The sequence below is a fragment of the Ipomoea triloba genome, chromosome 5, assembly GCF_003576645.1.
Source record: "Ipomoea triloba cultivar NCNSP0323 chromosome 5, ASM357664v1".
Lineage (NCBI taxonomy): Eukaryota > Viridiplantae > Streptophyta > Magnoliopsida > Solanales > Convolvulaceae > Ipomoea > Ipomoea triloba.
The window spans coordinates 9989866-10014057 of NC_044920.1; the positions used below are offsets into that span (position 1 = coordinate 9989866).

A 24192-nucleotide genomic window follows, 5' to 3' on the forward strand; every position below is an offset into this window, starting at 1 on the left:
CTTTGTCTTCATGTTGTGAGGTATCGGACCTAAACATCCTAAGTCCAATACACACGAGAAGTCGAAAAAGATTTGCAAAATCTTATACAAGTCTATTCACCCCCCCTCTAGACTTGTACCCCATCCCCTTGGGACCAACAATACTTTTGTTGAATTCTCATTCCTTTTGGAAGGGGCCTGTTGTCAATGATTTCAAGCATTGACGTTGTGAAATTGTAGCACATTATGTAGAAGTGATGATGCCGGAATATGCCAAAGAATATCTGTTAACAATTAATAAAATGTTAGTAGTTTGTTTAATTCTAAGTACAATATTTTTTTGCATAGGACATTATTTACCAGCTGAGCATCACTTATGTCCAACTTTCCGACGTTGTTTATTTCAGTGTCTAAGCACTGCTCAAAGTCTATCTGGTAGGAGCTTTGTTCTGTATTATCACCCCTTTCCCAATTTGTTGGGCTGTCTAGTTGGAGCTGTAAAAATTTATTCTATGTTATAGGATGTTAATTATAAAAATTAAGCATAATGTAAAAAAGTGTTGTTGCTTACAAAAGCCTGGGTTGAGAAGAATATTCGCTTGGGCTTACTTACAAAAGCCTGGGTTGAGAAGAATATTCGCTTGGGCTTATCAACCCAAGCCTGGGTTGAGAAGAATATTCGCTTGGGCTTATCAACCCGTCTGTTGAGATCGAAGAATATTCGCTTGGGCTTATCAACCCGTCTGTTGAGATCTAGCTGATTTAGTCGTAGACACCAAACATCTACAATAACACTTTCTAGCTCTCCGGCTCTCATAGATTGGAATGTTTCTCTATTCAAGTAATATCCAGCATACTCAAACAGTTGTTCACTGCAAAAAGAGCATGTATAGATATTTAAGTTAGTTAGGCAAAAATATGGAGATAATAATATAAGATGAGTGTCTTTCATACGTCAAAGGCCATTCTTTTGTTGGGTCAAGGAAGGCATAATCAAATATCAGCTTTTCTTTTGGTCCGACTTTCTTCAAAATTTCATCGTTCTTGGTCCAAAAAGGTGATCTCAAATTCATTAGTAGATTTTTAAATCTTCGGGTCCTTTCAGCCACTACTTGCTCAGAGTGGTCATCATCATCAGGTTCAGCAATCAAACTGCAATTTAATTGTTCAAATATATAATCTGTGAGTCATGCTGGTCAGTTTCAGTTTATATACACTGCAGTTTCTTTTCACAAACACTTCAGTATCTATTCATTACAACTATATTTCCTATCAGATCTCATACAACATAGAGTAGGCATGCTGTTCAGTTTCAGTTGATACACACTGCAGTTTCTTTTCACAAACACTTCAGTATCAGTTTATTAAAACTATAGTTCCTATTAGGTCTCATACAACATAGAGTAGGCATGCTGGTCAGTTTCAGTTTATATACATTGCAGTTTCTTTTCACAAACACTTCACTATCTGTTTATTACAACTATAGTTCCTATCAGATCTCATACAACATAGAGTAAGCATGCTGGTCAATTTTAGTTAACATACACTGCAGTTACTTTTCATAATGACCTCACTATCATTTCTATTCAATTATATGTTCAATTGTCAACATAGAATAAATATGTTAGACATGCTGTTTAGTTACATTTTATAGACACTTCACTGTCTTTTCATGAACACTACATTATCCTTTAAGTTAGACTATAATTTCATTTTGATATCACGCAAATAGTATGTGTTAAAATTAGTGTATATATAAAAGGATTGAGCATACCTATCAAAGAGTTCTTTCATTGTGTTGTCTGCTGGGGTTGTGTCCAACTGTTGTTCATCAGAAATGGTATTGTCACTATTTTCTTCAAGATCTCTTGCAATATTTTGTAGTTCATTAGAATCAAACTTATTTTGGGGTTGTTCCATTGCAGCAGGTTGAGGAGAGGGCACTCCAAGGTCAAAAGATAGTGTTTGAATTTGTTGTTGTGATTGTGAAGTTGTAGGCTGTGTCGGGTGAGCTGGGTAATTTTTCCTTGTCTGTAAGAATGCTTGCTCAAGAGCACTGACTGCATCAAGAAAGCTCTATTGATTGAAGATGTCATCATCATCTAGCAGACCTTGTCGTTGTGGAGGTTGAGAATAGGACACACCGTTGACCATTTCAGCAATATTTTCAAATGTTTTCTTGATTATTCCACCTCCAGTCCTGGTGTTGCCAATCTCAGCCATTACCTCAGCAAATTCAACCATTGTGTCAGCCATCTTCCTCAAGACAGAAGTGACCTTCTTTAAAGACTCATCAGACAATTCATCTTGGACATTCTCATCAATCTTCTCATGTACCTGTTCTTCTTTCCGTTCAAATCGTGGGATTACCTTTCCCCTTCCAAATTGTCCAGATAATATCTCTGACTTTATCCTTTCCTTTACTTTTTCTTCAGTCCACGCTGTTATTGCAGGAGCTGTCCTTTGTATCTTTTTGCCTTTGAATTCTAAACGGTCAAGGTATGTCAACTGTGTTTGAAACAATAAGAATATTAGTTAGTACAAGTTAAATTTAATTGTTCTAGTATGTAGGACAATAAGAGAAATATTATAAATATATGGTTTAAATTATTACCATCATAAACAGTGCAGGGCCAGAGAAGAATGCATTCGGCTTCTTTTTCCAAGCATCAACAGAGTCAATCAAAGATTTGAAAGTGTACTTGCACCAGTTCAAGTCTTTAGTTTTTGAAACATCATTCAGCGAGTATAGGACCTTGTACGCTGCATTCCTACTTTGGTTCCCTCTGAGTATGCTGGACACCAATAGGATAACAAAATCTTGTTTGAACCAATCTCCACTATCTCCTCTTTCAATCATCTTTGCTGGCATGCGTCCTGTGAGTGGTGAACCTTTTGTTATTTCCCATCTTTGCCTCCATTCAGTCAAAAGATCAACATACTCTGCTGGTTCAGTTTCTGAAGTAGCTTCAATGACAGGGTCTTGTCCATTTGGGAGCTCCATTGTGCTATACACATCATCAGCAGAAATCCTCATTTGATCGCCCTGTAAATCTAATGAGCATCTATAGGGATCAAACTTCTGGACTAGGTATCTTGTTAACCTACTGTCCCAATAAAAAACTGTCATTGTCAGCATTGATCCAAAACCGATGTCTTGAACTGCTTGTTGCTGTGCAGGGTTTAGTGAAGATAAGAGTTCCCTAAAGTGCTTTGGTGACATCCGTGTTTGCAGGTATTCAAGGTCAGTAATCATTGACTTCTCTGGAGTTGCTTTTGATTTTTTTGTTTTTGGCTGCTTTGGGAGTTTTTGTTTTTCAGCCTTGCGCTTAGCACCAGCTTTACTACCCCTGGTTTTTGGCTGCTCTGGCATTTCTGTTTCGGTATCGACTTCTTTGGTTTTTTTCTGTGTTGCTGTTGTCTTCTTCATTTCTGCCCTGCAAACAAGGTCACAAATTAACAATGATTATTATAACCAGGTAGATTTCATTGTTTTCTGTTCATAATGTTTTGTGTTCATACAGTTCATAAATTTCTTTTCATAGATTTCATAGTTTTCTGTCCACACAGCCCCCTGTTATGATACACCATACAGTTTCTTTTACAAAACACTACAGTTACTTTTGAAAAACACTACAGTTTCTTTTTCATTTAGCTGTAGTTTCAAATGGAATTGCAATGGAATATTTGGCACCACATTGTCAGTTCTAGTTAATAAACCCTTCAGTTTCAGTTCATGAACACTACATTACTATTTCAGTTACTCTATAGTTTCATTTAAGATTTTTAGGAATTATGGAGAAACAATATACTTAAAAAGAATATAGTTTCTTTTTGAAAATACAACACTATACTTAAAAAGAATATAGTTTCTTTTTGAAAATACAACACTTTCCTTTAAAAGAATATAGTTTCTTTTTGAAAATACAACACTTTCCTTTAAAAGAATATAGTTTCTTTTTGAAAATACAACACTTTCCTTTACCAAACACTAGTTTCTTTTTGAAAATACAACACTTTCCTTTACCAAACACTACAGTTACTTTTGAAAAACACTACAGTTTCTTTTTCATTTATCTGTAGTTTCAAATGGAATTGTAGTGGAATATTTGACACCACATTGTCAGTTCTAGTTAATAAACCCTTCAGTTTCAGTTCATGAACACTACATTATCATTTCAATTACTCTATAGTTTCATTTAAGATTTTTAGGAATTATGGAGAAACAATATACTTAAAAAGAATATAGTTTCTTTTTGAAAATACAGCACTTTCCTTTACCAAACACTATAGTTACTTTTGAAAAACACTACAGTTTCTTTTTCATTTATCTGTAGTTTCAAATGGAATTGCAGTGGAATATTTGACACCACATTGTCAGTTCTAGTTAATAAACCCTTCAGTTTCAGTTCATGAACACTACATTATCATTTCAATTACTCTATAGTTTCATTTAAGATTCTTAGGAATTATGGAGAAACAATATACTTAAAAAGAATATAGTTTCTTTTTGAAAATACAGCACTTTCCTTTACCAAACACTGCAGTTTCTTTTAAATTACAGCACTTTCCTTTACCAAACACTGCAGTTTCTTTTAAATTACATTACTTTCCTTTACCAAACACTGCAGTTTCTTTTAAATTACATTACAGTTTCTTATTGCAAACACTATAGTTCCACTTTTTACATTACAGTTTCTTATTGCAAACACTATAGTTCCACTTTATCAGATTCATTTTATGAACAATGTAGGTTCTTTACCAAAACACTAGATTCATTTTATGAACAATGTAGGTTCTTTACCAAAACACTACAGTATCTTTTCAATTACTCTATATTTTCATTTAATAATTTTTAGGGCATAACATGACACCATCTAAACTGTTATATTTTACAAACATACAGTTTCTTTTTAATAAACCTACAGTTTCATTTAGTCAAACCACTAGTTTCTTTTAGACAAACCTTTAGTTTCATTTTGAAAATACAACAGAATATTTTGACGATTCATGTGTTTTCATACAGCTAGTTCGATTTTATAAACCATGTGATTTCATCGTTTTGAAAGATTAGTATCATTTCAAGTAATATACAGTTTTTTGAATGATACACGTGATTTCTTTTTCACATTTGACAATAATATATGTATTTTTGTTATATGTCTTTTTCATTTCAGTGCATGCGTTGTAATGGATGTAAAAAAACTGAAAATAAACTCTTAGCTCATGCATGATACATAACAATGTGTTTGTTTGATACATAACAAGATGTTTACCTGTATTGAAGCTTTTAGACTGCAACAATGGTTGAAAATGTGTCGACAATGGCGATGAAAATGCTCGACAATGGCAGCAGAAGTGAAGAGCACTGTTGCTTTTTGGAGAAGATGGTAAGTCTTTTGCTTGTTTGAAAAGAAAGTGGGAGAGTGGAGAGGACAAATGATGCCTTTTCCCGTTCTTTTCGTATTTTATTAAAAAAAAATAATAATAATAATATCAAATGTCCCACGACGGGTTGACGTCATGGGACGGAGTAAACGGCCGCCGTTTCATTTAGTAAATGAAACGGCGGCGTTTTGGGACCACAGTCCACAATGCTTTGTGGACCGTGGTCCACCATATAAGAACTGCTAATCCAATCAACTAACAACTCTTTATCAAATACTCTTAAGCTAGAATACAATATTTTTAAAATGTATATATAACAAATTTTAATCTAATATACTGAAACTTCACAACTAACAAACTAACATAATCAAATTTAGTGAGTGTTTGACGATTAAATGTTAGTTAAACACCTAAAATTTATCAAAAGAACCAAAACTTGATTAATAAATTATTCACCAAACACCTTCTTAGTATATCCTATAAATTGTTTACTCAACCTAAACAAACAAGTAATAATCTTTAACACCCCTATGATCTAAAACTCAACACAAAAAATAAAAATAGAGCAAATTGTCATTTTGGCCCACTGACTATAGGGGTCCTATTAATTGCAGTCCACGACTTTCAAAACTGTTAATTGCATACCATGACTATTCAATTTCTATCAATTTTGGTAACTCCGGCCAAATTGCCAGCCAAATTGCGCTCGAAAATTTTAAAAGTTAAAATAGCGAGGGTATTTTAGTCATTTCACCCATATTTTTTCTTCCCCGGCGAATTCTTCTCCTTCTCCGGTGAATTCTTATTCTTCTCCGGCCAAGCGACGCAAACCTAGTTTTTTTGCTTTGTTTTTCACTCTAGGGTGCCTTGCTCCAATGAGCTTTTTTGCTTTGTTTTTCACGTGAGTTCCTCACTGGAAACAGAATTATGGTCTAATTGATTTTGATTTCTTGTTGATTTTTACGATTCAGCGTACGGTTTATGTTTTATGTATTATTGATTTTTGATCTAAAATGATTTATGAGTCCTCAAGCCTTTATGTTCTGGAATTCTCAAGCATTGAACAATATTGGTTCCGTCACTTCCTATCGACGGTGAAGACCAGTCAAAGATTCCACCAGATTCGAATTTCCAATGGCACAAGACCTCCTCGCCGCTTGGAAAACATGTTCAGACTTGGGCACTGCCAGAGGTATGTGATTGGAAGTTTTTCTCTCGCTTTTGTTATCTGCTCCGGCGGCCACCNTCAGATTCATTTTATGAACAATGTAGGTTCTTTACCAAAACACTACAGTATCTTTTCAATTACTCTATATTTTCATTTAATAATTTTTAGGGCATAACATGACACCATCTAAACTGTTATATTTTACAAACATACAGTTTCTTTTTAATAAACCTACAGTTTCATTTAGTCAAACCACTAGTTTCTTTTAGACAAACCTTTAGTTTCATTTTGAAAATACAACAGAATATTTTGACGATTCATGTGTTTTCATACAGCTAGTTCGATTTTATAAACCATGTGATTTCATCGTTTTGAAAGATTAGTATCATTTCAAGTAATATACAGTTTTTTGAATGATACACGTGATTTCTTTTTCACATTTGACAATAATATATGTATTTTTGTTATATGTCTTTTTCATTTCAGTGCATGCGTTGTAATGGATGTAAAAAAACTGAAAATAAACTCTTAGCTCATGCATGATACATAACAATGTGTTTGTTTGATACATAACAAGATGTTTACCTGTATTGAAGCTTTTAGACTGCAACAATGGTTGAAAATGTGTCGACAATGGCGATGAAAATGCTCGACAATGGCAGCAGAAGTGAAGAGCACTGTTGCTTTTTGGAGAAGATGGTAAGTCTTTTGCTTGTTTGAAAAGAAAGTGGGAGAGTGGAGAGGACAAATGATGCCTTTTCCCGTTCTTTTCGTATTTTATTAAAAAAAAATAATAATAATAATATCAAATGTCCCACGACGGGTTGACGTCATGGGACGGAGTAAACGGCCGCCGTTTCATTTAGTAAATGAAACGGCGGCGTTTTGGGACCACAGTCCACAATGCTTTGTGGACCGTGGTCCACCATATAAGAACTGCTAATCCAATCAACTAACAACTCTTTATCAAATACTCTTAAGCTAGAATACAATATTTTTAAAATGTATATATAACAAATTTTAATCTAATATACTGAAACTTCACAACTAACAAACTAACATAATCAAATTTAGTGAGTGTTTGACGATTAAATGTTAGTTAAACACCTAAAATTTATCAAAAGAACCAAAACTTGATTAATAAATTATTCACCAAACACCTTCTTAGTATATCCTATAAATTGTTTACTCAACCTAAACAAACAAGTAATAATCTTTAACACCCCTATGATCTAAAACTCAACACAAAAAATAAAAATAGAGCAAATTGTCATTTTGGCCCACTGACTATAGGGGTCCTATTAATTGCAGTCCACGACTTTCAAAACTGTTAATTGCATACCATGACTATTCAATTTCTATCAATTTTGGTAACTCCGGCCAAATTGCCAGCCAAATTGCGCTCGAAAATTTTAAAAGTTAAAATAGCGAGGGTATTTTAGTCATTTCACCCATATTTTTTCTTCCCCGGCGAATTCTTCTCCTTCTCCGGTGAATTCTTATTCTTCTCCGGCCAAGCGACGCAAACCTAGTTTTTTTGCTTTGTTTTTCACTCTAGGGTGCCTTGCTCCAATGAGCTTTTTTGCTTTGTTTTTCACGTGAGTTCCTCACTGGAAACAGAATTATGGTCTAATTGATTTTGATTTCTTGTTGATTTTTACGATTCAGCGTACGGTTTATGTTTTATGTATTATTGATTTTTGATCTAAAATGATTTATGAGTCCTCAAGCCTTTATGTTCTGGAATTCTCAAGCATTGAACAATATTGGTTCCGTCACTTCCTATCGACGGTGAAGACCAGTCAAAGATTCCACCAGATTCGAATTTCCAATGGCACAAGACCTCCTCGCCGCTTGGAAAACATGTTCAGACTTGGGCACTGCCAGAGGTATGTGATTGGAAGTTTTTCTCTCGCTTTTGTTATCTGCTCCGGCGGCCACCAGTTCAATCTCCGACGGTTGGATGCTCAAGTTGGGCTTGGTTTTTGGGACTCCGGCGAACTTCTTTGAGGCAAAGATCATGGTCGGCGGTTTTCACGCTTCTTGAAGGAGACGACAAGGAGGTGTCACCACCGGCCAAAAAAACTAGGTTTGCGTCGCTTGGCGGGAGAAGAAGAAGAATTCGCCGGAGAAGAAGAAATAGGGGTGAAATGACTAAAATACCCTCGCTATTTTAACTTTTAAAATTTTTCGGCGAAATTTGGTCAGCAATTTGGCCGGAGTGACCAAAATTGATAGAAATTGAATAGTCATGGTATGCAATTAACAGTTTTGAAAGTCGTGGACTGCAATTAATAGAACCCCTATAGTCAGTAGACCAAAATGACAATTTGTTCATAAAAATACTAATCTACGAGTTTCTCTCATTAAAAAAATGATATTAAACACAAGAAAGTTACTAAATACGTGAATTGTGATTCTTAAAATATCACAAAGTTAATTCTTACCGTAACACCACCTCAAAAAAAAAAAAAAAAAAATATCGTAACACAAAATCTTTCTAATATAATTTATTTAGTATTAACTTTTCTTTAATATAACTTATTTGGTATTAACTTTTCTATGTGATTTATAACCTGCTTCAAAAAATTTAAATAATATACTCTCTACACACTCGAAAAATTTAAATAATATACTCTCTACACACTCGAATAAAGTATGACGGTAGGCTTATCACATTTAAAAAATGAAAAATAAAAAATTCTCAATGATTTTACATTTTTTTTAAAATGCCAATTTTGACTCTGAGTTGTGTCCTTGAGGAGATAAGGTTACTTGATCCACAATTATTTCATTTAAAAAAAAAAAAAATTCTTCAGTGACATAATTGTATGTCTCATTCAATTCTAAAATAATAAACTGAAAATTATATAACGAGATAAATCGAGTAACTGGAAAATAAATAACCATCATTCATATATAACTCCAGTGGCATATATATTTACATCGACAAAAAAGATCACATATCTAGAATAGTCTTCAGTACTACGCCTCCGTAGTAGTAGTAGTATAATAATAATAATAATAATAATAATAATAATATTGGAGACAACCTTGAAATTGCCAAAAAAAGGAACATGAAATCGCAGTCTTCTGCTACCTGTTTGCTTGGGCAGAACTCGGATCTCCTATACACTCCACCAAACACTTCCTAATTATTATTATTATTATTATTATTTTAAGGGAAAATCCACAGAAGAAGTGAATTTAAGCTTTCATCCTCGATTCTCCATTTCATTATCTTATCCTACTACTTCATTATATTTACAAAATTTCTCCTTTTTTTTAGCTGGTTTTCCTGGATTCAAACCATTTTCCCCAAATTTATAATAATATTTACATATAGTAAGGGTAGAAAAACAAAAGCAAAAATCACTTACTCCCCAGCCAGAATCACAAGTAATGATCGTCAAAGTTGATGATTTACTGGACCAGGTCCGAAACCCATCCGAGATCCGGGCTTGGGGCATATGATGGGTTATGGGTCGGGTTTGAACCCGCTTCTACTGCATCCAATGGATTCTCCTTGCTCAACTTCTCAAGCATTTTCGCCCTTAAATCTCTTCCTGACTCGACCCTCTCCATGGGAACTTCTTCTTCTTTTTCCTCACACAACCCTTTCTCCCACAGATCAAAGTTGCACACTCCGGGTCTGCTCAGAGATCGGGTCGGCGTTGTGGGTAAGCTGCAGAAGCCGGCAGATCGGGTGAGGGGCAGCCGTGGGGACCCGAGCATATGCAGGCTCCAAGAAGACGACGGCATGGATTTAACCTTGTTGAGCTGCAGCTGACGCAGAGAAGCCACCATCGAGTTGGTGCCCAGTGAGTTCATCGGGGACATCGGTGGCGACTCGGAAGGCGGCGAGCCAGACTCTGGAGACGACAAAACGAAATGTAGAGTTTTAGCGCAGGAGGCGTCGGCCCGAGGACTGAGGACCCGGAGCTGCTCCGGCGAGTGGGCGAAGAAACACACCCTTCTCTTGCATTTAAGCCCGTCCTTACACGGCTGTGTCCGGTAGCGTGCCGGGTGGAGCCAGCACTCAAACACGCCGTGCGCGAACTCACACAAGTCACCCTTCCGGCAGTTCCCTTTCCGGAAATCTGGACACGCAGTTCCTGAATATCTGTACTTGCGCGGGTCCCTCCGGCGAGCCTTTTCCCCGGGATGAGCGAAGGGACACTCGGTCCAGTCATGCGACCGCCCACGCGCGCACTTCCTCACCTTGAAATCGTACATGCGGAAATTATCGCATGCATACGCGTCCACCGGAAACTCAATATCCTTATCGTTATCGGAGTCAAACTCTCCCATCATCACCGCCGCGTCGTTCGAGTTCGCGTTCGACGGCAGATAACGCTGAAGCGCCTGTAAAACGGCATCGTATTGGAGGAACTGCGACGCATCGTCGTTAAAATTGGCATTCCCGCTGGGGCTGGAAACAAAGTGAATATTAGCCGTCTGATCATCTGAGAGCCATGGTGGAACAAGGACCGTTGGATTAAGGAGATTTCTCTCTCCGATCATCATCATTTTTTGGGGCAAGATTGTGGGTGTGGTTTTCGATGGGCTCAATCCGCTGATCATCAGTTGATATATAAACTGCCCAAGGAGTGGGGGTTAACCATGGTCACGTTAAGTTTTAACCGTGGTTTACTTAATTCGACATTTCCACTGCGGTTAAATCTTAAAATAATGAGAGCACCTAACTGACAACTGTATTAATTACGGATAAGAAGGTTGTACGTGGTCGAGACACGTGTACTTTATAATGTTGTTTTGATGTCGTGGCGTGTTGTGGTTGGTTTTGTATGGTCTGTGACCGATATTCGTGACAGTTTCGTTGCTTTAGTCTTGCGGCTTTAATTGGACCTCCGGGTTAAATTTTTTGTTTTCTTTTTTTAACCGACTGCACTATAGACGTGACCGCGGTTCGGTTCCGGTTCGGTTCCGGTTCCGAACCGCCGGTTCACGGTTCTTGGTTTCATTAAACCGGAACCGGAACCTTAATATAAGGTTCCGGTTCCGGTTCCTAGAACCGGCGGTTCCGGTTCGAACCGCCGGTTCTAACCGGGATTTTTAATTTTTTTTTTTTTTTTTGTAAATTTGTAGTATTAATTATTAAATATTAATGTATTATGACTATTATGAAACTTGTAATATAATTGTGTATTTGTATGGCCAAGTAATGAAGTAGGCAAGTAGTAATTAGTAAGTATACAACATACAATGATACAATTGATATAAGATTATAAGTAAGTTCAATAATTGGATTTTATTTCAAATCAGTGAAAAGAATACATTACATTGGTTACAAAATTCAAATCTCATATATTATTGAGTATTGACTACTCAATTCTTAAAATCTAAAATACATTGGTTATAATAATACATTGATTTTCTCTAAACTTTAATGATAAACAAAAAAAATAATAATAATAATTTTGGGCTTGCACTTAATTTTACCAAGATTAAGTTGCCTACGTATCTTATTGAAAGTTCAATAAGAATCAAAGCCTACGTAGTTCTTTTACCTTTTTTTTTGGAATTAGGACTTTAGGAGTCGGTTTGTTCCCCTTCGGTTGCAGTAGTGGTTGCATCATCGGAAAAGAAATCGTTGATGATGCCTGACTTATCATTCTCTTGTTCTCTAATTTTTGCCAATCCCCAATCGGATGTGCAAACTTGAATTTCAATTGACTGTGGCGTCATTCTTGAACGAGTCTCGTCCAACATGTTTCCACCTACACTAAATTCCTGTTCAACTGCTACTGTAGAAGCAGGAGTTCCAAAAATTTGTTTTGCAATAATAGATAAAATAGGAAAATTTTTTTCGTGGTCTTTCCACCACTGCAAAACATCAAGATTATTATCATCATTATCTAAAAATACAAACTCAGTATTTAAATATATCTCTGCCTCGGATAATGCTGTAGATGATGAACTAGTCGCGCTCCCACTGGTCCGACGACTTTTACCTGCTCTAGCTAACAGGTTAAAGCCTCTACTTCGTAGAGATGATTGTGAGCTTTGTGAAGTACTTCGAGAAGACGTACTAATATTCAACGACGGACCATAAGCCTGTAAATATTCTTCACACAAACTATGAAATAAACTCGTTATTTCATTATGTATAGCATTAGCATTAACATAGTTCGGATCATCAGGATCATCTAATTCTAAACATTCATAATAAGTTTGTAAAAAAGTACTTAAACCATATAATTTACAACGAGGATCAAAACATATTGCAATTAAATAAATAATAGGAATATTTCTATAATAATCTAAAAACTTTGATCTAATGCATGCAATAGCATCACTCAAAATATCATCATCACGATATTCAGAAAGCTTACCAACAATATTTACAGCATAAATTAAAAATAAGTGTGTAGTAGGATAATACACACCGGACAATGCCAAAGTGGCATCATTAAACTCTTTTAATAACTCACAAATCTTTGTGCAAGCATCCCAATGTTGCGTAAACAAATGAATATCACTGTTGTTTGAAAAAAAAGAACATAACAAATCTTTATAATATATAGTACTACTAAGCAAAGTATAGGTAGAATTCCAACGAGTTGGAACATCTCGAGGAAATCTTTTTGGAGGCATATTGTTTCTTTTGCAAAACCGACTAAACTCTTTTTGCGCATTGGGATGCTTCCACAAATAAACAACAGCATCTCTAATAGGTTTAATACTACTACTAAGAGAAACTAAACCAGCTTGAACACATAGATTTAAAACATGACAAACACACCTTTGGTGAAAAAATTTACCTCCAAAATACGGTAGACATAATTCCTTTAGCGCAGGGATTGCAGCAGTATTGTTGGATGCATTGTCAAAACCAATTGCAAAAATTTTGTTAGTAATTTTATATTCATCAAATATACTTTGTAACTTACTGTAAATATTATGTGCACTATGTTGTTCATCAAAACACCGGAAGGCAAGGATTCTTTTTTGCAACCGCCATTCTTGATCTACCCAATGACAAGTAACGCCCAAATATGAATGTTCTCTCCAATGGTCGCTCCAAATGTCAGCACATATAGTAACACGCCCATTATGTGTTTCCAAGTAAGAAATCAATCTCTTTTTTTCATCTTTATATAATTTATAAAGATGACGCGTAGCCGTTGTACGCGGTAAATCACACATTTGTGGATTTAATGCACCCCTGCAAAATTCTTTAAAACCAACTTTCTGTCCAAAACTAAACGATAAACCGTCAATAGCAACCATTTCAGCAAACTTCCGTCTAGTTTGCTCATCTGAGTAACGAAATAAAGCACTAGATTTAGTTGTATACCTCCCAATTTGTTGTTGTGTTTGTGTATTTACCTCTTTATCCGGATGTTTGGAAGTTATATGCTTCCGGTATGTCCCGTATCCACCGGATTTGGACCATTGGTACTCCTTGTCACAATAATTACATTTAACTGTAATTCTTCCATCAGGGTGTTCAACTTTTTTCATGTGTACTCTGAAAAGATCGGATTTTTGTTTAGCAGCAGAAGGTTGAATTTCTTCGGGTTCCTCGTCCTCGTCGTGGCCCTGCGAAAAAGTAGCAGTGTTAGAATCAAAAGAAGAATGAAATGGTTGGGAACCAAAAGAGGCATGTTGAGGTTCATTTATGGTCATTTGAGGGTTTGGATTCATGTCTTGGTAGTATGATTGTTGTTGTAAAAATTGGTGGTATTCATGTTCACTCGGAAATCCATGAACCGAATGCCGTGGAGGTTCTATAGCAGGAGATTTGCCACGATTTCCACGACTACCACTAGCTTGGCCTTCGTAGGAAAAGGATGCTCTGCTTGAACTATCCATGTAGAGTGTAGAGATATAAAAAAAATGTAGAGAAAATTGTAGGCAACAGAGTAATCAAAGTATTGAGAGGGTGAGAGAGTTGGAGAATGGAGAGTAAGATATTGAAAGAATGAAATTATGAAAGTTGCGTAAAAAAATTGCAGTTGTAGACTTGTAGGTAAGAGAGTAATCAGAATATTGAGAGAGTGAGAGTGAGAGAGTGAGAGAGTGAGAGAGTTAAATATTGAAAGTTGCGTAAAAAAGTATTTTTGAAGTCACTAATTTATAGAAGATAGAAGACTTATCAGTTAAAGTCTTGAAGAGTTGAAGCCTTGAAGGAGTTGAAGACTTGAAGCCTTGATTCTTGAATGCCTGATGAAGTGATGAAAATTGAAGAGTACACAAAAAAAAATCCGTTCTTACATTCTGACAAAAAAATATCCGTTGTTACAAATACAACGTTTATATTTTAAAAAAATTTCCGAAATTTACGGATTCAAAGCCTAAATTTTCGGAAGTTTTTGGCTCACTTTGTGCAGATATACCTCCAAAGCTGCAAAGGGAGCCAATAAATTTAATGAAGTGCCAGAGATTCTCTGGCACTTCAAAATTTGTTGAGTAGACAAGACTCAAGTGAGTCTTTGAATTTTCAAAGACTCACTTGAGTCTTTGTACTGGCTACTGCCAATGTGCAGTAGCCAGTAAGGCTACTGCCAGTCGGCAGTAGCATTAATAATGCTACTGCCGACTGGCAGTAGCCCAGTAGGCCACACCAGGCGTGGCCTGGTGTGGCCTACTTGTATTTTTTTTTTTATTAATTACGGTTCTGGAACCGGAACCGGCGGTTCCGGTTCGGAACCGGCGGTTCCGGTTCCAGAATCGCCGGAACCTTAACCGGAACCGTATAGGTTCCGGTTAAGGACCGGAACCGGAACCGACCGTACGGTTCCGGTTCCGGTTCCGGTTGCTACAGTACCGGTTCGGTTCGAACCGGCCGGTTCGAACCGAACCGTGGTCACCCCTACTGCACTAGAGTTTCCCCGACTCCTTGGCGGTGGAACATTTTTTTTTTCTTTTTCATTAATTAGGTTTCCTAGCTAAATCTGGTTAATAAAACAATTAGTGATGGCAATTTTAATCAGGATTCAATAAACTGGTCTAATAAAATCAAAAACATTTACAGGGCGTTTGATTGGGAGCAAGGAATTAGCTGGGAAAAGAATTATAATTCGGTGGAATTGCAATTCAATGAATAAGGTAGGAATTGCAATTATAGTGTTTGGTGTGCAGGAATAGGAGTACAGGGAATTGAAAGGTAATAAATGACAAAATGACTAAAATGTCCTTATGTTGTAGTAGATGTTGTAGTTGTAGTATAATAATAATAATAATAATAATTCTTTAAATAATAATAATAATAATAATAATTCTTTCAAATTAAAAAAAAAAAAGACAAAGTGTATGAAAGGAGGGGCAAAATTGTCTTTACACCAACAAAATTGTTCTCCTCTCCATTGAATTGCAATACTCCCCATGAATTGCAATTCATCATTTGGAGGGAATTGCAATTCCGCGGAATTGCAATTCCCTCCAACCAAACAATGTAGTTTCGGAATTCATTGAATTACAACTCAATGAATTCCAACTCCTCCCAAACTACACCCAACCAAACACCCCCTTAGATGCTTGAAATATTTTAACCTAATAAGTTCAGTGATTCCAACGAGCTAGCCAAAAATTTAGTTACAATAGCTTGAGTCACTTAAGGTTATTATTTATTATTGAAATGACGTGATGTAGTTTATAGATATGTTCATCTTTAGTATTTTTATTAAATTTTTAAATAATGAAAAATTAAAAACTTACTATAAGTATTAAGATATAGTGTTAGTAGTATATTAATTATTTTTAGTTGAAATTTAAAAATGGAAGTTTAAATTAGGGCTGGGCACATTTCGGGTCAAGCCCGAATTTTTGCGAAAAAGCACCAATCGGATCAGATTCAACCCGTTTCGGGTCCAACCCGATCCGAACATTACTGTTACTTTATCCCTCGGTTCGGATTTCGGTTGTGATAAATAAGTTTCGAATCCGATCCGAAACCCAATATTTATGGATACTATAAATAATAGATTTAGTACCAGCTATTCACTTATCATCCGCCTCCTTCCATTATTTTCTTATTTCCCTCTCTCTTCTTTCTCTTTCTCTCTCGACACTTACAGATCTTCTCTACTCTCTCAAATCTCATCCCTCAGTCCCTTACTCTCTGTGTTTCTCACACTCTCAAGTCTCACCTTCTCCGATCTTTGCGGCTCCGCTTTTCGCCCTGGCGTCTCTGATTCCGATTCTCACCTCAGGGACTCCATCTCTCACCCGGCGTATCCAGATCTCCGGCTCTCACTCAGGTGTCTACGGCTCTCTGTCCTCCGCTCTCTCAAGTCTCACCTTCGCCTTAGCTACTCAAATAACTCCCGGTGAGTCCCCTCTGTCTCGCTTGAACTTTGAGTCGCCTCTCACCTCTCAATCGCTCATCTCTTAACTCTCTATTTAGGAAACCTTAAATCTCTTTTGGAGCTTTGACTTGACTTGTGAGTTGTGACCGCCGTCCACCAGTCTGCTACGCAAAGGCCACTGTCAAAGCTGCTTTGGCCATGAAAATCTTACAGGTAAAATATTTACTTTATTTGTTTGTTTTTCCTTTGTATTCTTGCCAAAGATTTGTTTGTATTTGTTTTTTTCTAGGAAAATTTTCCCCATAGGGCAATATATCTATTTTGTGTGTCTGGATTTGTTGGATATGTTCTATACTTTTAATATATTTTGTGTTTAGAAATTAGATGTTCATACTTCATATATTGAAAAGTTTAGTTTATTTTATATATATATATTTTTTTACAGAAAAGTTATTTTTGACATTTTTAGAAAATTTGAGACTTATGTAGTTGTTTATATATTATATAAAAGATTTGGAAAAGTAATAAAACAAATTGTAACATTTTTTAACATACAGAATACATTTTGTTTTCTCTTTTATTAAGTTCTAATTATATGAGTTAAGCACTGTGCATAATTTGTGTCTTTGTCTCAATGATTTTAAAGAGTTTGTGTGTTTGATTTTTAATTGTTGTGTATGTTTCTTTTCAAAAAAAATTTGTTTGTGTATGTTTGCTTTTAAATAGTTTGTGTATCAGTTTAGTGTTTATACACTTGAAAATCTAATTGTTGTAAATTTTTAGTTGGTACAATTGTTCACCAAATTTTAGTGTTTATTTCTTTTATTATATTTTGTAAGTTTAACAATTTATAGGTTAAAAAAGAATATTAGACTTTAGTTGTGTGTTAAAAAACTGGTGTATGGAGATTTCATGTGAGAAATTATATTTTTTTTCTATTTATTTTATTTTAAAGTTGAATTGTTATATTTAATTTTATAGTGAAAATTATATTACAAATGTTTTTGCACGATAAAGTAATATTCAATTTATTTTTTCTCATTCGTATTTTTTATTTTGCAGGCTGCAATGTTATTGATGGTTCATTACTTCATTGGTTCCTTTGCATTTCTATTAGCAACGATAGAATGGAAAAATGGAAAATTTGTAAATCAGTGTTGTGGTGCATTGATGGGATCAAAAGCTGCAGAGCCTGCAACAGATAATTAAGAACCTAAAAAAAACTAAATATGCTTTTGATTTTGTTGACCCCAAAGCTAATTAATGTTTTTGATTTGTTGTCTCCAAAGCATTGGGACTATAACAATATATTGGGACTATGAACCGAGTCCAAAAGTAAAAAGTCCACTTAAATAACTCAAATAATGGATAACTAGAATTGACATAACAATTAACAAGTCCTAATCTATTCAAAATTTCGGAACAATTATAATTTCGGGTATATTGACCCGAACCCGAACTAAGATCGACCTGAAACACCTAAACCCGATGCATGTTTCTTTTATTTCGGTTCGATTTTCGGAATTGAAAATTCCCAACCCGAAAATCTTCGGGTGACCTAAATGTGCACGGGTCGAACACGAACCCGACCCGTGCCCACCCGTAGTTTAAATTGATTGAATGATATATAAGTTTATATTTATTAGTATAAATGTGCTACTTTGTTAAAATTGAAAGTTTAAAATGTTAATTTAAAAATGTCAAAAGTTTTAGTTGGATCTACTCATCTACCCGATAAGCTCAATAGCCAAAGGTTTTAGGGTAAAACAAATTGATTAGTCCGAACCGATAAACCCGACATCTAGAATCTCGATAGGGCTAGCTCGAAACTAAAATCAATTGGATTAGCCCGTTTGACATCCATACCGATAACATTACATATTTAAATGTCATTTAGTGAATTTATAAGGTGACTTGTAACATTTACATGTCATGAAATAAATCCCAACCTGTCAATGTCATGGTGGATTTTTCAAAACGCATTCCACTCCATAGAATGTTGGTACCCACTCTCAATTTTCAATTTTAGTTCAATGGTTCAACTTGTCCCGATAAGCCCGACAGTCTGAGCTTTTGGGTTAGGGCCAACTCGACCGAAAAATAAAAATAAATAAAAAATAAAAACCAATTAGCCCGACAATGCTAACCCTAAATCAAGTGGGTTGACCAAATTGTGACCCTAGAAAGAGTGAATTCCTTTTTTAGTCCTATTGTTATTGGGGCATTGCCAATTTTAGTCCACCTTATTAATTTTTGCCACATTACGACCACTATTATTTAGCGCTTGCCACTTTTGGTCTACCGTTAGATTTTCCGTCAAGTGACCATCCAAGACAAGGATTTATTGGTCTTTTCATGTTTTGGTATCCTCCTTTAAGCTTTTTGCTGGTTTCCTTTCCCATTCACAATCCTCTTTTAACCGTGGGAGAATATCACCGATGCCATCCTTGATGATGATAATAATAGTGCTGTTGTTTTTGGCAGGGATGGAGCCCAAAGCGCTATAGATGCTCTTAAACTTGCCACTTCCATCCTTGGCGACCACAATGTCGGCTCTGATAGAGTGCGAGTAACAAGTGAGGAGGCAGCAAGTGGGAACGTCTACGATTTGAGAAAATTCTTCATCAGAGGAGTCTATTGTTTCAGTTTCTTCTAACAACCTATGACTAAGGTCAAGGATTTCCAAGGTCTTGAAGAGCTCGGTGAGTTGAGTGATCATAGCCAGGCCGTTGCTGGTGAGCTCCATGGTGGTTTTAAGGAGGTGCTACATCTTCTCGCCGGTGTCACCGGTGATGTTCTCGAAGGCATCCAGGCAGGTCTATTCGAAAGTGATGGTGGCACTGTGCCAAACCTTGAGGTCGTTAACATGTTCGGTGTTGATGGAATTAAATTCATCGACCTTGTCAAAAGACCTGTTGAGATCGTCAACGGAGTGGTGTAGCACCTCCTTGCACGTGTCCAGTGCGCCGGAGGTTCTGGGGTTCTTTGCCGGGAAAGGAAACCAGCGAAAAGCTTAAAGAAGGAGACCAAAACATGAAAAAGACCAAAAAACCGCTGTCTTGGACGACCACTTGACAAAAAATCTAACGCTGGATTAAAAGTGGCAAATGCTAAATAACAGTGGTCGAAATATGGCAAACATTAATAAGATGGACTAAAATTTGCAATGCCCCAATAACAGTAGGACCAAAAAAGGAATTCACTCCCCTAGAAATAATATAAATAGTCGCCCTAAAATTTGATAGTATGCCCCTTCACGTGTGCAATTCGAACACATGACAAAGCATGGGTGGATTCTGATAACAAATTAAAGTATATATTTCATCTCAACCAAAAACTTAAGATGATAGTTAGCCTGTACATTTGTGTTTATATACTATATGCTCAACACTTAGGTGGGATGACCAGTATCTGGTCACAAGAGGTTCCTTCCTTAGTGCAATTTGCCACACGAGAATCAACTAAGCTATTTGTGAGAAAAAAAAAATATTTTTCTTGTGACAAAAGGTGGAATTGTCTACCCTAGGGGGCCCCCACACTCTGACTCGACAAGATTGTGGAGAAGTAAATCACGGTGGCTCAATTTATCAACATAGGCTTAGCTTTGCTCACTGCACACAAGGTAGCCCCTCATTATTTTTCTGAGTTAATACCAAGTTTAGCTATTGACTATGGTGATGTTTGTCGATTTAATCCTAAATGAAAACACTAGTACAAAACAGCTCATATGCGTCTAGAGTAATGGGCTACCCGCGTCCAGAAAAGTCCGGACGCATATGTCTCAGACGCAGATAGCCAGGACTATCTGTGTCTAGAGTTTCCCGGACGCAGATAATCAACCATCTACATTCAGAACTAGGTAGTTCTGGATGCGGATGGTATTTTTTTTATTTAAAAAAATATACTATCTATGTCCGGAACTGCCCAGTTCTAGATGCAGATAGTCTTATATATATATATATATATATATATATATATATATATATATATATATATATATATATATTATTTACTGTGCAATCCAGAAATTTCCTATAGCATTTACAATATTGTAGTTGTTCTCAACACAATCCCTACACCAATACTTCACAAATCTCAAAACATACACAACACGTCAAATTTCTCATTAAAACATACATACAACACTTCAATAATAAAGTAGCTAAGTTCTCAAGCAAAACACTTAAAAGTTCTCAAATTACCATCCATCCAACACCTCAAAGCTAGCTAAGTTCTCAAAACAATCAATCCAACACCATCCAACACTTCAAAGTTTTCAAAACACTTCATTACTAATTGCACATACAATACATCAAACTCTATCAACACATAATTAACAATTAATTCAAGTAAACACTACTAAATTAATAAAAACATATATAAGTACCAACACATCATTAAAATCAACTAAATAAGAGTTCAAACATTATATAAGCAACATGTTTAAACGTACAATATCTAAATAAACATTTTTATCTACACCAAATATCATAAACATTCTTCACAAAAGTACTTTGCCCAAATTTCACGAATTTCATCTATTTCATTCTTCGTGTAGGGCTTTGCCGCCGCAAATGCCAACAAAAATTTAAAAGTATCAAATAATTAGTGTTAACATTAATAAAATATAATTTAAAAGTATTTAGTTTTATTAAATTTTACATACCGGTTCTAAATCTTCAAATTCATAGTATAGAGTGCATATCTCATACATATATCGCAAGACATAATACCCGCACTCTACACTACCATGTTGTTGAAGACACTACAAATTATGAATTTTTATGTATATATATTAGAAAGTTAAACAATAAAACATTACTAATAAACTTATAAAAACTATATTAATACTCTAATTTTGATATATACCTCAATTCTCTTCCAATTTACCGAATTTCTACCTCTTTGTCCTTTCAAATTTGTAGATGATCGAAATGCCCTATAATATACTCTCATAAGGTGAATTAAAAACAATAATAACGGTTATATATATATAGTCTCGGGGGCGGCCCGCCATGTCCGAAAGCAGTGTAGAGTCACCAGCAGAGCCTAAGTATCGACAGAGTCAAATGGAAGGATTTGCGTGAAAGTTACAGAACTTGCAAGGCCAACTCGAAGGAAAGGTTAGGCCGTCCGCTGAAAATATGTTAACATCCTCCCCCTTCACGACTGAAATTATAGACTACAAGGCTCCTACGGACGTAAAAATCCCTGAGCACGCGACTTATGACGGGATGGGAGACCTGCGAGGACATCTGGTAAGCTATCAGGCCAAAATGCAAGTTTTAGGGGTGGAGGAGCCGCTTATGTGCAAAGCCTTCCTTCCTACCCTTAAAGGATTAGCCCAAAAATGGTTTTTGAGTTTGCCGAGTCGTTTCATCAGATGTTTCAACGACTTGGCAGATCAATTTCTTACCCATTACGCGGTAAATATCAAACCCCAACGAAACCTGACTCACCTGAGCAGGGTACATCATGATGAAGGTGAAACTTTGAAAGCCTATCTCGCACGGTGGCAAAAGGAGGTACAAACCATTGAGAGACTAGATGAACAGGTGGCCATCACGCTCTTTATGGAGTCCCTCCGTGCGGGAAAATTATTCATCGATCTCCATAACGATCGCCCGAAGACGTATGTAAAAGCCATCCTGAGAGCCAGTCCTCAGGCATATACAAAGAAGCGGAAAAACAAAAGAGGTAACGAGAAGTCGCCGGGTTAAGTTCCAAGAAACCGCGTCCCGACTCGAGGAGCCAGGCTGATCATGAGCGTTCTAGTTGACCGGAGGGGAGACGGGCTCCTGAGAAGATGGGTGCCCCTCCTTATCGACCTACAGTTGCTCAGCCGGTCCAAGAGGTAAAAAGTTCCTTACCTCCTCCGCCGCCATTAAAACCTGGCGACCAACCCGAAGTTTTGCCCCCTGGGGGGACTTCGTCGATGGAAAGATCGGAACGTCGAATGGAAAGTTTTGCCTCCTCCGCCAAACCAATGGAGGCGGTATCCACGACAAGAAAGATCGGAACCTCGATCCGATCGAGGGAAACAGCCTGCCTCTGAAGAAGAGGAAGCGAACTGGAAACATAAGCCCGCCATTAACATGATCGTTGGAGGACCAGAAGGAGGGGACTCATCGAGTTCTCGCAAGGCTTGGGCTCAGCAATTGTATGTCGGAACCATCTACGGTCGCGATGATAGCCTGAAAAAGGGGACTCGGTAGAGTCAGAAGGGTTGATCCGCTTATCTGTTGAGGTGGGCACATACCCAAACCTTCGAAACATAGAGATGGAGTTTGTGGTGGTAGATCTGTCCTGCTCGCACAACATGATATTGGGCCGACCGGGCTTGGAGGACATAGGGGCACTCATATCACTTGAGCACCTTTGCTTAAAATTTCGGACCCCGAATGGAATAGGAGTCGCGCGTTGTGACCAGAAGGCGGCTCGCGATTGTTATTTGCAATCCTGCCGGTAAATAGGAAGAAAAGATATGAGGGTCTATGCCATCACTAGCCAGACGGAGCAACTCGAGTCCATTGGCCGACCAGAACCGGTGGTCGAGCTGGAGGAAGTTGAAATTGATCCTTTGCGCCCTGAAAAACGGGTCAAAATCGAAGTCGGCTTATTTGAGAAAGTCAAGCAAGATATAACCCGAGTATTACAGAAACACCATATGGTATTTGCTTAGGGACCGGAGATATGTCGGGGGTGGATCGGTCGGTCATCGGTTATCGATTGGCCGTCGATCCCGATCATAAGCCCATAATCCAAAAGAAAAGATATCTTTCCGCTGATCGAAGAGAATTTGTCAAAAAAGAGGTGGAGACCTTGATGACCCTCGCCACATCCGAGAGGTAAAGTATCCCAACTGGCTCACTAACGTGGTACTCGTTCCGAAACCACCTGCTTGGCAGATGTGTGTTGATTATACGGATCTTAACAAAGCTTGCCCAAAAGATCCTTTCCCGCTACCGTGAATCGATCAGTTGGTTGATGAGACAACCGGGTGTAATTTGTTAAGTTTCATGGACGCCTTTCGGGGGTACCATCAAATTTACATGCACCCCGCAGATGAAGAGAAGACCACCTTCATTACCCCAGATGGGGTGTACTGCTATCGCGTAATGCCCTTCGGTCTCAAAAATACGGGAGCGACTTATACGCGCATGGTTGGACGACTATTCAAAGATTTATTGGGAAAGTCCATGGCGGCTTATGTAAAGCAAATAGGAGGGCACACATGCCGAAGACTTGGCAGTAACCTTCGCAATCATGGAAAGGTACAATTTGAGATTGAACCCAAAAAAGTGCACTTTTGCGGTGCGATGAGGAAAATTCCTAGGATATATGGTAACCTGAAAGGGGATTGAACCTAACCCTGAAAAGGTA

General features: G+C 37.0%; 1 protein-coding gene and 1 long non-coding RNA gene across 2 annotated transcripts; one reads left to right on the forward strand and one right to left on the reverse strand.

The window, feature by feature from the left end:
- Positions 1–9423: 9423 nt before the first annotated feature.
- Positions 9424–11082, reverse strand: LOC116019155 (zinc finger CCCH domain-containing protein 20-like). Its single transcript, XM_031259277.1, has one exon. It carries the CDS (start codon positions 11063–11065, stop codon positions 9959–9961), a length of 1107 nt encoding a protein of 368 aa, XP_031115137.1. The 5' UTR covers positions 11066–11082; the 3' UTR covers positions 9424–9958.
- Positions 11083–16525: 5443 nt separating this feature from the next.
- On the forward strand, positions 16526–18069 carry LOC116021212. Its single transcript, XR_004098946.1, has 3 exons — positions 16526–16830; positions 16908–17022; positions 17872–18069. It is a non-coding gene; the product is annotated as an uncharacterized LOC116021212 (long non-coding RNA).
- The last annotated feature ends 6123 nt before the right edge of the window (positions 18070–24192 follow it).